Source organism: Hypomesus transpacificus, chromosome 22 (genome assembly GCF_021917145.1).
Source record: "Hypomesus transpacificus isolate Combined female chromosome 22, fHypTra1, whole genome shotgun sequence".
Lineage (NCBI taxonomy): Eukaryota > Metazoa > Chordata > Actinopteri > Osmeriformes > Osmeridae > Hypomesus > Hypomesus transpacificus.
The window spans coordinates 1,891,959-1,906,208 of NC_061081.1; the positions used below are offsets into that span (position 1 = coordinate 1,891,959).

The window sequence follows — 14,250 nt, forward strand, 5'->3', positions numbered from 1 at the left end:
CACAGACTTACACAAAAGCATAGACAGAGACACAAACATATTGATTGAAATCATCGTACTAGACTTGGCTTTAGCTGAGAGTCAATGGAAGGAGAGTCAAGTCAAGTGAGTGATGTGTTGACTAGCTAACCTATTTGTTGCATAAATGACAAACTGTCATGAGCCAGAGTGCTCGCGTAGAGGAATGTCCCCTACGTCCCACCCTGCCCGTCTCCCCTTATACTGTACAGGCTCCCCTTTCACCCTGTGGGCTCTACATTACATAGGTCATAGGGTGTGTGTGTGTGTGTGTGTGTGTGAGTGTGTTTTGTATGAGAGAGCGAACGTGTGTCATCAAGAGTAACACCACAATCGAGATTTTCTTTTCAATGATCAGAAAACAAATGGGTTCTTTTCTGGAGGTTGATCTCAGCTCCTCTTGGTCTTGTCAGCTGGGACTGGGGCTGTCCTCGTGGGCTGAATGATCAGGATGACTGGGGCTGTCCTCGTGGGCTGAATGATCAGGATGACTGGGGCTGTCCTCGTGGGCTGAATGATCAGGATGACTGGGGCTGTCCTCGTGGGCTGAATGATCAGGGGGACTGGGGCTGTCCTCGTGGGCTGAATGATCAGGATGACTGGGGCTGTCCTCGTGGGCTGAATGATCAGGGGGATGGGGCTGCTCTGCAGAGGAGGAGGGGTGATGGGGCAGAAGAAAGTCTGGATGGGTAGAGGGCTTACATCCCAGAGGAACCTCTTCACATGAAGCCAAAATCTCCTGGTGACGCCCCTCAAAACAGACCCACCAACTGTGCCTACAGCCCTGGACAGAGCAGTCGTATTGATCATGCCCCCATGAACCCACATTGACCTCTAGTGGTGGTATGCTGTCATTACACCTTCAAGGAGTAGCAACAGCCTATCGACAAACTGCAAGAAATAAAACACGTTTTAACAGTATATTTCATGAGTTTCAAATGACAAAGCATGGATAAAACATGTTTTTAATTGAAGGCAGGGAGGCACAGTTTAGTTGCACCGTCTGTGGGTAAACTGAACTCCATTCTGTCACCAAGAGAACTGGGAATGTTAAACTTAAAAGAAAAATACTGTTGTAAATTCAAAACAGAAATTTCACTTACATAAAAAGCACCCTCACAACCATTGCACTAGAAATTCACAACAGAATGAGTCCTTAGGAATGGCAACAATGGTTTCATTCTGCACAGAAAAACCAACCAAAGCCTCCAAAATGATATAATACCAAAAATAAATTATCAAAAGATAATATATTCACATATACAATATTATTAAGAGAACAATAAACATATTCATAAGAAAACAGACCATGAAAACACCCAATCACAGATCAGCGCAGTATGAAACTGTAGCTGACCCCATGCATGGGTGACCCCCTGTAAAGCCACACTCTTGTGACCTCTTGAACTTTAACATGGACCTAGGCCAGAAATAACCAATCAACACAGCTCTGGGAACATATGGAGTTTGCATAGATTTGGAGCTCTACCTTCGCCTAAAAATATTTCAGACATCGTCTTCTTTGCCCTGCAGTTCTTAGTCAGACTCACCTCTCAACAACAAGAAGATGTGTTCCTTTTACAGAACAGAAGTCATGTCTGAAAACTGTATGAAACTACTATCACTGAACTGGTTGATTGTCCTGCATGAAACTAGCCCTGAACTGTCTGAATTATCCTGAGATGACCTCATTGACTAAGAACTGAAGGGGTTTCCTCAGGTGAACTAACATTGACCTAAAGAACAAGACACAGCACATAACAAGATCTTAGTTACCTTAGATGAACCGTCACTGACCGAAGGTTAGAAAAGTAATCAGGAGACATGGAAGAAGGCCATAACTGACCTTAGATAGACATAACATACACCCAGATATGAAGATGGAAAAGGACAGACACAGGTTAATGCAGGACCTTTACACTGAGAGATGCACTTTGAATACAAGTGCTGACATTAGGAAAAGGAAGAGATGGCCAGAGCAGGATGTGTTTCTGTATGCCCATGTTTAGCCCATGTTAAGCTAGAGGACGGGCCTTGTCTAAAGTGTATAAAACGATATCCTGTCTATTGCTTTGGGCACTCTGCCATGCACGCTATGCCAGGGCTTTCATAGACAGCACACAGTCTGTAGCTTTGAGGAGATCAAATAAAGAACTTGCATTCGAACCAAAGAACAACCTGACTTACGTTCTTCCATGAAGCAACCTTGCTGAAACAGCCCGCAACAATTTCTATATTTGGAACATGCATGGATACATACACTCTCACTGACACATGCAGACACACACACACCTTCACACACACAGAACACCCTCCCGACTCTCCTCTACCCGACGGCCTCCCCGTCACTGAACCTTGACCCCCTGTGACCCTGTGGTGACCCCAGTTTAGAGTTCGTCCCTGTAGGTTGTCTGCAGCATTTGCGTAGGGGGGGCGCCCTTCAGGGTCTTGTGGGAACCCCTCCAGTCGGTCTTGACGGCGTCGTCATCCCACAGCGTGGAGGTCTCCGTGTCGCTCACCCACTGGGGGTCCCCGGCGTAGTGGCAAGGCCGTACCAGCAGGGGGTGTGTGGAGAACGCTTGCAGGTTGCGGTTGGGGAAGTGGGATTTGTAGTCTTCACTGGGAGGTGGACAAAGATGGACGGTAGCAGATCAGTTAAAATGACACAAATTACAGAAGATGCTTGTAGTTCACTGATGAAACAGGATACTGCTGAGAGATTACTAAGCAGAATGGATGGTGCACACACAAACACAAACACACACACACACACACAAACACAAACACAAACACACACACAAACACACACACAAACACACACACACACACACACAAACACACAAACACACACACACAAACACACACACACACAAACACACACACAAACACACACACACACAAACACACACACAAACACAAACACACACACAAACACACACACACACACACACACACACACACAAACACACACACAAACACAAACACACACACACACATACCTACGGCCCAGAGGGAGACTGGGTTTGAGAAATGGCAGGAGGCCAGGTTTCCATGCATGACAGAACACACAGGCATCTCACCCCTCCTCCTCCTCACCCCTTCTCCCCCATTACTCCTCCCCTTCTTCAGTTCCTCCTCACCTCCCTATTCTCACCCCTCACATCTCCTTATCCGCCCTCCCCCCCACACACACCATCATCCACCCCTCCTCTCCCAGTCCTTTGACGGCTATTTGATGTGGTCAACAGTGTAGTGCTGCAGCTTTAAGGACGACTTGGAATGCGGCCACCACTAGTCTGTTCTCCACATGGAGCTATGGAGCTGGAGGAGAGAGAGGAGCTGGACACTTTAGTGAAAGAAATGTGTGTCAGGGCTGGGAAGAATGGTGGTGGGTTATTTGAGAGCTGGCATTGCCTGTTGGATGGGGAGAACAGATTAGTAGGCAACCTCAGCGTGGTCAGCTTCTGAGCCTGACCGCAGACGTTACCCACAATGCAACACTTTTGTGTTTTGCTTTAATCTAGCTCTAATCTATACTGTACGTGGACACATATAGATCCTTTTAAACACCGCAACGCACAAGTACACTGCGCGTAAACTAAAATAGCAAGCTGAATCTGAATTTGTTTTTGCGCTGTTCCTTGTCTGGCTAGCTGCAAAGAAGTGAGACAGGAGCCTAAACAAGACATTCTAATGCTCAGACTTTCCATTCAGGACTGAGTGGGAGAGATTGAGGTGGAATTCTTCCAGGACCTTTCTTTGACGTGCCAACAGCGTGGTCGCTAGTTACGTACTTGGGGTGCTTGTCGTACATGATGGGCAGGAACTCGTCAACAGGCAGCATCTTAGACAACGGATCAGCATTCATCAGTTTCTGGGCGCCCTGAAGCGAAATGGCGTAGGACAGCGTCCAATAGGAGTAGTCGGCCACTACCAGGTTTCTCACATTCTCCACCACCTCCTCGTTACCAGGGTTCACCTGCTTCCTGCCCAGGTATCTAACAAAGGGAACAGGAAGCAAAGGACAGGAAAATGGATTCAGGATGTAGAATAATGTTTCTAGAACTGCCTTCAATTTTCTGGGAAGGCTTTGCAGAAAAAGTTGGAACATTGATGTGGGATTTGTTTCCATTCAGCCACAAGAGCACTAGGGAGGTTGGGCAGTTCTCGGTTGATTGCTTGGCTTGCAGACGGCGTAATAATTTATCCAGAGTGTGTTTAGTGGTCTTCAAATCAGGGATCTGTGCAGGCCTACATTTCCACACCACACTCAACAAAACATTTCTTTACGGGGCATTATCGACCCAAAGGGGCAATGTCAGGCCAAAACAGGAAAGGGCCTTCTCCACCAAATGATCCCCAAATTGTTGTCACAAAAACGTCTAGAATTCAATTTCATCCATTTGCTTTAATATGTGTGGCCTCACATGATGTCCCAGTCCAGCTCCACCAGCTGCACCTCCTCCAACAGACGCAGCACCCGCCGCTTAAAGTTAGGCTGGAAGCGCACATCGTCCTCCAGGATGAGAGCCTTGTCCATCTGCAGGTCCACCATCTGGGGAGGAGGGCGGAATGTGGGGGGAGGAGGAAGAGGAGGAAGAGGCGGAGGGATAGGAGGGAAAGAGGGGGCAAAGGGCAGAGGAGAGATAAGGTAAAGGAAGAGACCAGTCTCAGGATTGTGTGTGTGTGTGAGTGAGTGTGTGTGTGTGTGTCCTCACTTCCTTCCAGATGTAGTAGTGGCTGAGGAAACAGCCCACCTCTCCTTTGGTCAGTGTCCGACCAGAGAAGGGATCGTAGTATCCAGGCAGCAGATCCACACCTAGGATCTTAATATTACTGCTGTTCAGAGCACTGTACACACACACAGAGAAACACAGAAACATGACAGTAAACGGCTGACCATGTGCACAGCACACATGTGCACAGCACACAGACACATGAACAGTCACACAGGAACACACGTACTTCCCGTCCACGGCGTCCACCACTTTGACATCGATCTCCAACTCGTTGAGAGAGAACAACATCCTGTCGCGGCGGTCGAGGCGGCGACGCAGGTTGATCAAGAACACCTGGGATGGGATGGGGGGGGGGGGGGGGGGGGGGGGGTGGGGTGTGGGGGGGTCACAGAGGGTCAGGGGTTGCCAGGTCAGGATATGTCTAGTTACACCACAGAACAGTCGAAAGCACTGCCGTCAGCTACGGAAGCCATGCCAACGTCACCTCGTCGAAGCCCATGAGGTCCCTCTTCTTGGGGAAGACATGGACGAAGCGGGAGGGGTGCATCGGGGGGCCCTCGACTGGGGGGGGGGGGGGGGGGGGGGGGTGGGAGAGAGTCACGCTGTTTCGTTAGGTTGTTTTCTAGCGTTTTAGTCATTGGGATTCATGGTGTGCAGTGGGTCGTGTTCTCACTCATGGACTCCAGCTGCAGATGGACAAAGTTGATGCGGTCGTCCTCCACGGTGTGGTGGGGCTTGGCTGGGATGTTCAGGTAACCGTAGCGCACCTTGTTACACAGGTACATCTGCACCTCTGCAGACACACACACACATGCAGGGTGAGCTGGGCATGCTAGTGTCGAGGGGGTGTTTGTTGTGAATATATCTGTGTGTGTGTGTGTGTATACGTGAGTGGACACACGTGTTTGGTTGTGTATGTACTTTATATATGATACTGTGTGTGTGTGCATGGGTCTCACCGGCCGCACGGCAGGAGAAGGCGAAGACGATGATGTCATCAAAGGGCCAGGAGTAGTCGGGGTGTGGCGGGTGGAACGCCAGCTGCTTCATTCCCTCCCTCCTCAGGTCCAGCAGGAAGGTGGAGTGGACCATGGGAACTGCGTAGCATCCCAGACGGTGGCGCTGACGTGTGGGGAAGTACTCGGCTGTGCGCCGGTAGTAACCCTAACAACAAATCGGAAGGCAGGAAGGATAGAGCGATGAGAAAGTGTATGAGATTATCAGAATCAGATATACATTCATATATTACGATTGAGTGCATGAATAGATGAAGGATATGTTTTATATATATATATATATATATATAAAAAAATGCATGATACTAAACTAGAAGAGAATATATATATATATATATATATAGACCAAGCATGCCTCATAATAAACACTACCTAAGATCACTAGGCTCTAATATCCTAAGTAAAGACTACAATGGAAGTCCACACCAACCTGAGGGGTGATGCCACACCAGTAGTTGGAGTATGCTCCCTGGGAATCCAGCATGGGGGCGATGACTGACTTGTTCTCAGCGATCAGCAGGTTGAGGGTGTCTGGGTTGGTCAGGATGTTGTCTGTGTCAGCATACTGGCCCACCCAGACAGACAGGATGGATCAGGAAGACAGAATACAATCACAGTGAGATCTACCATCCAACTACAACCCCAAGTTGACGATGAACAATGAGCGTGTGCCATCTGTGTGTGATGGGTGTGTTCATACACTGAGTCAGTTAGTCTACATGATGATATGCAGCAAGGTAGCAGTGAGTGGACCGAAGTACCAGTATGTAGTCTGCCCAGCGTTTTCTGGCGAAGTTCAGAGCTGCTTGTTTCAGCTTCATGAGGTACTCGTATCTGGTGTTGGTCCAGTGCTTAGGACCCAGCTCTCCTGCATAGGCCCTGCACAGCAACGGAGGGGTCAGGACTGGAGTTCACACACACACACACACACACAGCAGAACACATGTACAAAACACATCTTCCAGCAAATCAAATCAACATTTATTTGTATAGCCCTTTTTACACGCAAGCATGTCACAGAGGGCTTCACATACGCCCATAGAACTGCCCCTCAACCAACCTAAACCCTCAGGGAAGACAAGGAGAAACTCCCAGAAAAACTCACTACAGGAGAAAAAATGGAAGAAACCTTGGGAGGAGCAATTCAGTGAGGGATCCCCTCCTCCAGCACAAAACTCCTTCACTGTCTCCCTCACTCTAGTTCCCTCCCTCCCTCCCTACTCACGTGGGCTGGTCCATGGGCCTCCACTCTACATAGTGGTAGAACTTCTGCACCACCGTGAGCCATTCTCTCAGCAGCGCCGTGGTGTTGTCTGAGTTGTGGTCAGTCGCTGCCCTGAGGACACATCAGCACAAGTGTATTCATCCTCTCCTCTGTTCACGTGAAGGGAATCACTCTGTCAGTGTCCTGCTTCCAACCTACATGGATACAATGAACGGCACTACACACGCATATAGCACACAAACACACACACACACATTAAAAACATTGTATGCACACACAATAATATTACACACACACAACACACAGACAGGAAAATGTGACCCTTTTTAAACTAAGCACCAAACCCACATCTCACATTATCAGTACCTTATTGACCTGTTATTAACACAGGAGATCCTCTGTGTTGAGTCTGTTTAATATGGTTTAGTATTATCTTGGTAAAATCCTGTTGTGATGTATATGAAAAGTAAATTACAATTACAATCTCACCAAGTGAACTTGCCCTACGGGAATTGATATTAGCCTTAACGCTTTGGCAGCCTTTAAATTCAACAAAATTGTATTGAATAGTTTAAAGTCTAAAAACGGGCTAGTGTTTAGACCAGGGGTGTCAAACTCATTTCGCATCGTGGGCCACATACGGCCTAGGGAGATGTCAAGTGGGCCGGACCATTAAAATTATACCATACTCTGCTATAAATAACCAAAATATCATGTCTTTCTTCTGTGTTATCTAGTTTAATTGATATAAAGACTATATCGTATAAAGTCCGTCCAACCGCTTTAACAAGTAATGATCTCTTCGGTGGTGTAGTTGGTTAAAGCGTTGTACGATTACATATTGTTAATGCAAATCTGGGATCCCAAGTTCGCGCCCCAGTCCAGTGAATCTCGTACGATATTCTTTAATTTTTACTGTGAGAAAATGACATAATTCTAAAGGCCTACGGATGTATCACAACATTTTAATGTGTGAGCACTAATATCAGATCAAAATGAACACATGTAACCTTAATTAAATATTGAATAACGTAGGGTAGTCTACCGTCGGAGACAACCACTACGCCTCATTCAGCCAGTTTAAACGGCTGCTAGATGACGCTGTTCATTTTCAAAGCGCCGATGGTTCGGCTCTTTGGGCCGGCACAATCCGGAAGAAACCACCAAAGCTTCACAAGGCATCGTTCGCCCATCCCTAGTAGAGACCAAGGTATTAACAACGTCGTAACAAGCAGCAGATGGCGCATTGATACCGTCTGCTGTTTTCAGTCTGTCTCAGTGATGCGGCTTGTCTTCTACTCTGATGGAAAGAGTGCGCCCCTTAGCGGATAATCCATGAATTGCAGCGAATTAAAAATATTAATTCCATGTCTTCTATGCATTTTTTCCACTTTCAAATGATCCTGCGGGCCTGATCGAACCTCCTTGGGGGCCGGTTCCGGCCCGCGGGCCGTATGTTTGACACCCCTGGTTTAGACCTTCAAAGTTGTTTAGAGAACGCATCCACAATCTCTTTCTAATACATAAGCACACACTCAGACTTGTCATAGAGAATGGGGTTAGGTTTGAAGAGGGGTGAGGCTATAAGAGAGCAGGGGAAGCATTCAAAACCTAATCTCAACGCGATCGACCTTTGAACGCCTGCCGCACTTTGATAAAAGGGACTTCGGGGACAAATAGCGGACACAAACAGAGTTCCCAGCATCCACCTACCAGACTGATATGCGGTCTTTAGGATAGTTCAATCTCTCCAAAGCACCAAGATAGTAAGGCAAGGAATGCGCAGCGTTGCGAGCAATAATGGCTATTACAACTGTCGGCGGCTGCATAGTAGACTCCTCGGGAAATTTTTCTTCCGAAAAGTAACACGCTATTCTGCTAATGAAAGCCCCTAAAACTAGAAACCGAAGCAACATCGTGGAAGAATACAAAGTGGTAATGCAACGGAGGCACGGAGCTTGTTTCAGTCCGCGTCACCAATGCAAGAAAAAGGACTTTTCCTTAACTTTTTGCTCCCCCTCTATCAGCAGCTGCTAGAAGTCTTTCTGACGTGTTCCGACCCGAGCCAGTGTTTTACCAAAATTACAACTTCCGCACTCAAATCAAAGCATTGTTTTACCATACCAAGAAAGATCAACATTTTAAATTATCGAATTAAGACATTTCGGCAACAGTGCAGTTTACAAACGTGTAGGCTATAATTAGGCTACTTAGAACTAACATAGCTATTTATTAATCTATCAGCCTACTCTGGTCTAACGACTTCCATGTGGAATTATAGCCTTAAATGAACCGTTGAAAAAAGATTAATGTCAAAATCAGTTTTTAAATTGTTTCTTAAATTATGATTGTTATTATCATTTTGTTTCGAAACCAGTGCCTACAGATGGCAGCATTGAGTTGATGTTCTAGCTCGACTCAAGGTGATTCAGTCACTATAATATAATCTATATATTCCGGGTCTGTGTCGTTGTCCTAATCACAATAGACTATACACTAGAATGTGTTCATTAAGAAGATACATTTTAATTTAGAAATTATACATCAATCTAGACTTATTGCTTATTGTCTGATTCGTTAATCAGAGAGGATGAGAAAAAGTGGATGAAAGAGAGAGAGGTAATGAAAGAAAGAGAGGATGAGAGAGAGAGGGAGAGGTTATGAAAGAAAAAGAGGATAAGAGAGAGAGGGAGAGCGAGGATGAGAGAGAAAAATGGAAAAGGCGTCAAACTGGTCCATGGTATACATCAAGGCTAAACCAGTTCTATGAAAGCGATCTGAAGTGATTTTCGGAAGCTCTTTCTTTAGGAAAGATCTGTGAATGGAGGAGTGAAGGAACAGCGGCTCTGTGACAATAGTGTGGGGCTCCCTCTCTGGCCAGGGGGACCAGGAGACCGGGGGTCAAAGAGATTCATGACACCCTCTGCTTTAACACAACGCACACACCTACCCAGCCCTGACCCCCCCCCAGCCTCGCTGTGCCTCTTTCCCAGCAACCTCGGTAGTGGCAGGGTTTGGTGAGTTTGACCTAACTTTTCACTCCTGGGGCAAGGGTCAGGGGTCAGGGAACACTGCTACGATATGGCACCCTCTGTATGTGTGTGTGGATGGTGATTCTTAGGAAGGATGGGGAGCTCTACCATTTATTTGGAAACAGTTGGGTGGATGAGGGCTCTCAATTGAGTTGCTCTTCTTCACACATAGTGGGGTGTCTGCCATGACACACATACACACACATACACACACATACACACACGCACATACAGACACATACACACACTTTACCCAACTCTTCCAGCCCACCATCATCATTCGCCCACTCCTCTTTTCTTCACTAAGGTTTGGCGGGGGGAGTTGGGTGTTGGGTGAGAAGGGGAGGGGAGACGGGGGTGAGTCGTGACACTCTGAGAAACCTTTGGAACCTTTATAGCCATGGTGATAATCAATAACTACGTTCCCACACTGACGGCTCCGGGCTCTACGGGTCAATAACTGTCACTCAGGGTCCCACGGTTGGCACATTCTTACTCAGCAGCCTTTACAACTGCTCAGGAGAAACATCGCTTGGTTTCTCTCTCTTCTTCTCCCTCACGCTTTCTGTCCCTTTCTCTCTCTCTCTCTCTCTCTCTCTCTCTCTCTCTCTCTCTCTCTCTCTCTCTCTCTCTCACACTCTTTGTCCATGTCTCTCTCTAGCTCTCTCTCTCACTTTTTATCCAAGTCTCTCTCTCTCCTCCCTCATCTCCATCCTGCCTTGTCCACCTTAAAGGGACATGTGGCAGCTCTACACAAACACCAACCCCCTCCCCACTCACAGGGGTTAAACATACAAGCCCTCATTTCGACAATCAGCAGTAGAACGTTCTGCCAGGATGTATTTCAGTTATTTCTTAATTCCTTAAGCACATATTTCAAAACTGAATTCCTTTTTTTTAAACAGTCAACACAGCCGTAAACTGGAGCACAGACTCACAAAAATCACCTCCTAATATATTGACAATTCTGTTCAATAAATCATTACTCAATAGCCCCATAAACATTTACATTTATTCATTTAGCAGACGTTTTGATCCAAAGCGACTTCCAAGAGAGAGCGTTACAAAAGTGCATAGGTCACCGATAATAACACAGAGATATCCCCAAACATCGCGGGTAGCCAAACATGAAGCACACATTGTGAAAAACCAAAAATAAACATAAACTACAGCTACTAATTTACTGGCTAATAGTTCATCCTCTTTTATATGTTCAATTATTTTTATAAAATGTTCTGATATATTTGTCAGTGTCATATTTAGTTATACTATAGGTAGAGTAAATACTATAAAACTAAGGCAGACATGTTACAGATTGGACATTCTTTTCCAAACATTATGGTATTTTACCAAAGATGACCACAGTAAAGCCGAAAGAATCCTCCTCAAGAGTATGAATACTCAGATGTAGGCCATTAGAACAGGAGTCTGAAAATGTACAAATTACTGTATAAAAAACATCAAGCTAAACGAACAATCAAGCAAACAAAAAACGATGTCACAATGCAGCAACCCATCTGCATTATACGCTGCATTCTCTATACTTGTTGTATATTGACATGCTTTCATCAGAATCAGCCAAAATGTTTTCACTCACAATGCAGCAACACATCTCATTGCATGATGCATTACAAGGTATATCTGTTATGCATGAATCAGGACTGGTTGCTGGAGGAACACTTGGGCATAAACGTTTTGGACACAGTCAGAGGGGGTTCACATGTGAGACAGATGTTAAGACCTAATGTTTACATTTTCTTTGAGATGATTTGCTCAGCTGAAAAATGTGCTTAACATGTCCTTAGCACTTGCAGTGTGTGTGAAAGCAATATGAAAGAGACTTATTTACTTGCAAAAAATAACACTGTATTGCTTGCTAGGTCATAATGAAGATCAAGAGGATCTGGTTCAATCCGGTTACATTTAAGACATATTATGACAGACCAGAACATTATTAGTGCTATAAAAGCTGCAGTAGGAGTAATAGTTTGAGTAGTAGCAGTATAGCTCAGTATCAGTATAGTTTATTTGGAATAGTACATTTGTAGTTTTGTAAAGACTTTATTTACAACCAAACCAGACACAGAAATAACAGATACCCCACAGAAACAGATAATGATGAGTTGACACAGTTGGCCTCAGCTTATAGGCCATTTACAACTGTCATTCTGCTGGAGTATTTGGGTGGAGAACCCACATAATAAACCCTCATTAAACAGAATGGTCACCATTCTGTCACAACTACAAACTAAAGGAGGTCCCTGTAAAGCAGTCCACCTTAGAGTCATAAAGACATCCGTCGTTAGAACAACACAGATTCTGGTTGCTAAGTATTCCAGCGTTCTGATAAGTTTGGATGTTCTAAAATGCAGAATGGTCTAGAATGGAAAGTTTTCTAGAATTACTTAGCTATCCTTCCAACCGGCTGAATTTAATTGAGTATAAGTTGATGAGACAGGTTTTGTTCAGCAGTTAGTTCTCCTAATATGTTTAAATAATTAATTAAACCCTAATCCTAATTAGATGCATATTAAAAATGTGTAGGTGCTAATTGGCATGCATGCAGTTGAGCTAGTTGGAGCACGAGCTCTGTGGTTCTGCAGCTACTAACAGCTAGTGATAAGACATGTCACATGACCCACCAACATCCCCTGTTTCTTTGCAGGAAACGGGACTTCTGACAGGCTAGAGAGAGGATGTGTCTGAGGGATGTTTGAGGTCAGTTAAGATGCAGTGACAGGTGAGCAAGGGGCTCCTTGTTTTTTCACCACAGTGAAAGTGGCCAATGCTGGTGCTTGGCCAGAAAGGACTTGAAGTCGATTGCTGTTACTGAAGTGGTAGCAGAGGTTAGGTGGAGTTTAGGGGGAATTACCTGACGCTGGCTGTTGGAGTGAGGGAGAGTGGACTATAGGAAGCAAGACCTGACAGTAGCTATTTGAGTGGTATATCAGAGGGAGTATAGGGGCAAGGAACTTACACTAGCTGTTGGAGTGATATTTCCTTGGGAGGGTGAATTGGGGGAAGACCTGATCCTGGCTAGCAATAATATATACCAAAGGGAGGGAGAGCTATAGGAGGAAGACCTGATGCTATCCAGTAGCTCCCTACAGGCTGTTTAACCTCGTCCACTCTCCTGCTCCTAACTGGCCGAATTCCCGTTGCCAGGCAACTATGCAGCCTCCGTCAAAGAATTCTGGGGGATATTAAGGCAGAGCTAAGATTGGACGGGTGTAGGGGGGTGGGGACTGGCAGGGGGTGGGAGGCAACAAGAGCAGTTGAGGAGACTCCTTGTGGGCCAAACGTAGTCTTCAGACCTCAACGTCCTGTAGCACCAGATTCATTGCCTGTTCACTACAATACAGCTCTCTTATCTAACTACTGGGTTTGGTTACAGACCATTACCGATTCTGTGTTATTATTAGAGCCCACACTCTTCTTACTCTCAGCCAGCACATAGCAGGTTAGCGGTAGGATGTATACTCAACTAATCCTCAGTCTGACCTTACCTTATCATAGGCTATCGGCCGTTAGCTGTTAGCTGCTAGTTGTACCTTCTATAGCCTTGGGCAGTCCCAGGCTGCTGTTACCTTCCCAGCATGACAGACATGCCTTCCCTGTGGGGAGGCTTCCATAGGGGGGATCCCCTCTCCATTGTCCCCCACATCTCTCCAGAGGAGGGCTGATAGTCCTCCCCGTTGTCCTGGGCCCCGCTACACCACCGCCCCTCTCTCTCGGCAGGTTAAGTAAGTAAGTAAGTAAGACTTTATTCATATAGCACTTTTCATACAAGAATTGCAGCTCAAAGTGCTTTTAAGTGCTCTAAGGTTAAGCATTGATCAGGAGACTGGGGAGCTCCACTCAGGCCTCCGCAGGGCCGGGATGGACCCCCGATGGGTCTGTTTGTACACCCCTTCACATGAAAGCAAACTGGCCTCACTCTCTGACCGGATAGCTGGCTGGCAGACTGCTGGACTAGATGACTGGCTGGGTTGTTTTCAGACTGTCAGGCTATCTGACTGGCTGGCTGGCAGACTGTTAGACTTGCTGAATGGCTGCCTGTTTTTCTATCAGAAGTTCAGACTTAAATTATAATGTGTGCTTATTGTAAAGACAGCCCTGTTAAACATCATTCTTTGTGCTTTAAGTTGTCTAAACGTGTGAATATAATTAGAAGAATAACCATACACTGAAACAGTGTGTTGACACTGTGAACAATCCAT

General features: G+C 45.9%; 1 protein-coding gene across 1 annotated transcript; it reads right to left on the reverse strand.

Annotated features, from left to right (window-relative positions):
• Positions 1-2,291: 2,291 nt before the first annotated feature.
• On the reverse strand, positions 2,292-9,054 carry cercam (cerebral endothelial cell adhesion molecule). Its single transcript, XM_047044770.1, has 12 exons — positions 8,712-9,054; positions 6,999-7,109; positions 6,535-6,652; positions 6,204-6,338; positions 5,717-5,921; positions 5,431-5,550; positions 5,242-5,318; positions 4,984-5,090; positions 4,737-4,869; positions 4,446-4,573; positions 3,813-4,016; positions 2,292-2,637 (listed from the first exon to the last, which is right to left on the reverse strand). The coding sequence occupies exons 1-12, from the start codon at positions 8,912-8,914 to the stop codon at positions 2,406-2,408; spliced, it is 1,773 nt and encodes a 590-aa protein (XP_046900726.1). The 5' UTR covers positions 8,915-9,054; the 3' UTR covers positions 2,292-2,405.
• Between the last annotated feature and the right edge of the window lie 5,196 nt (positions 9,055-14,250).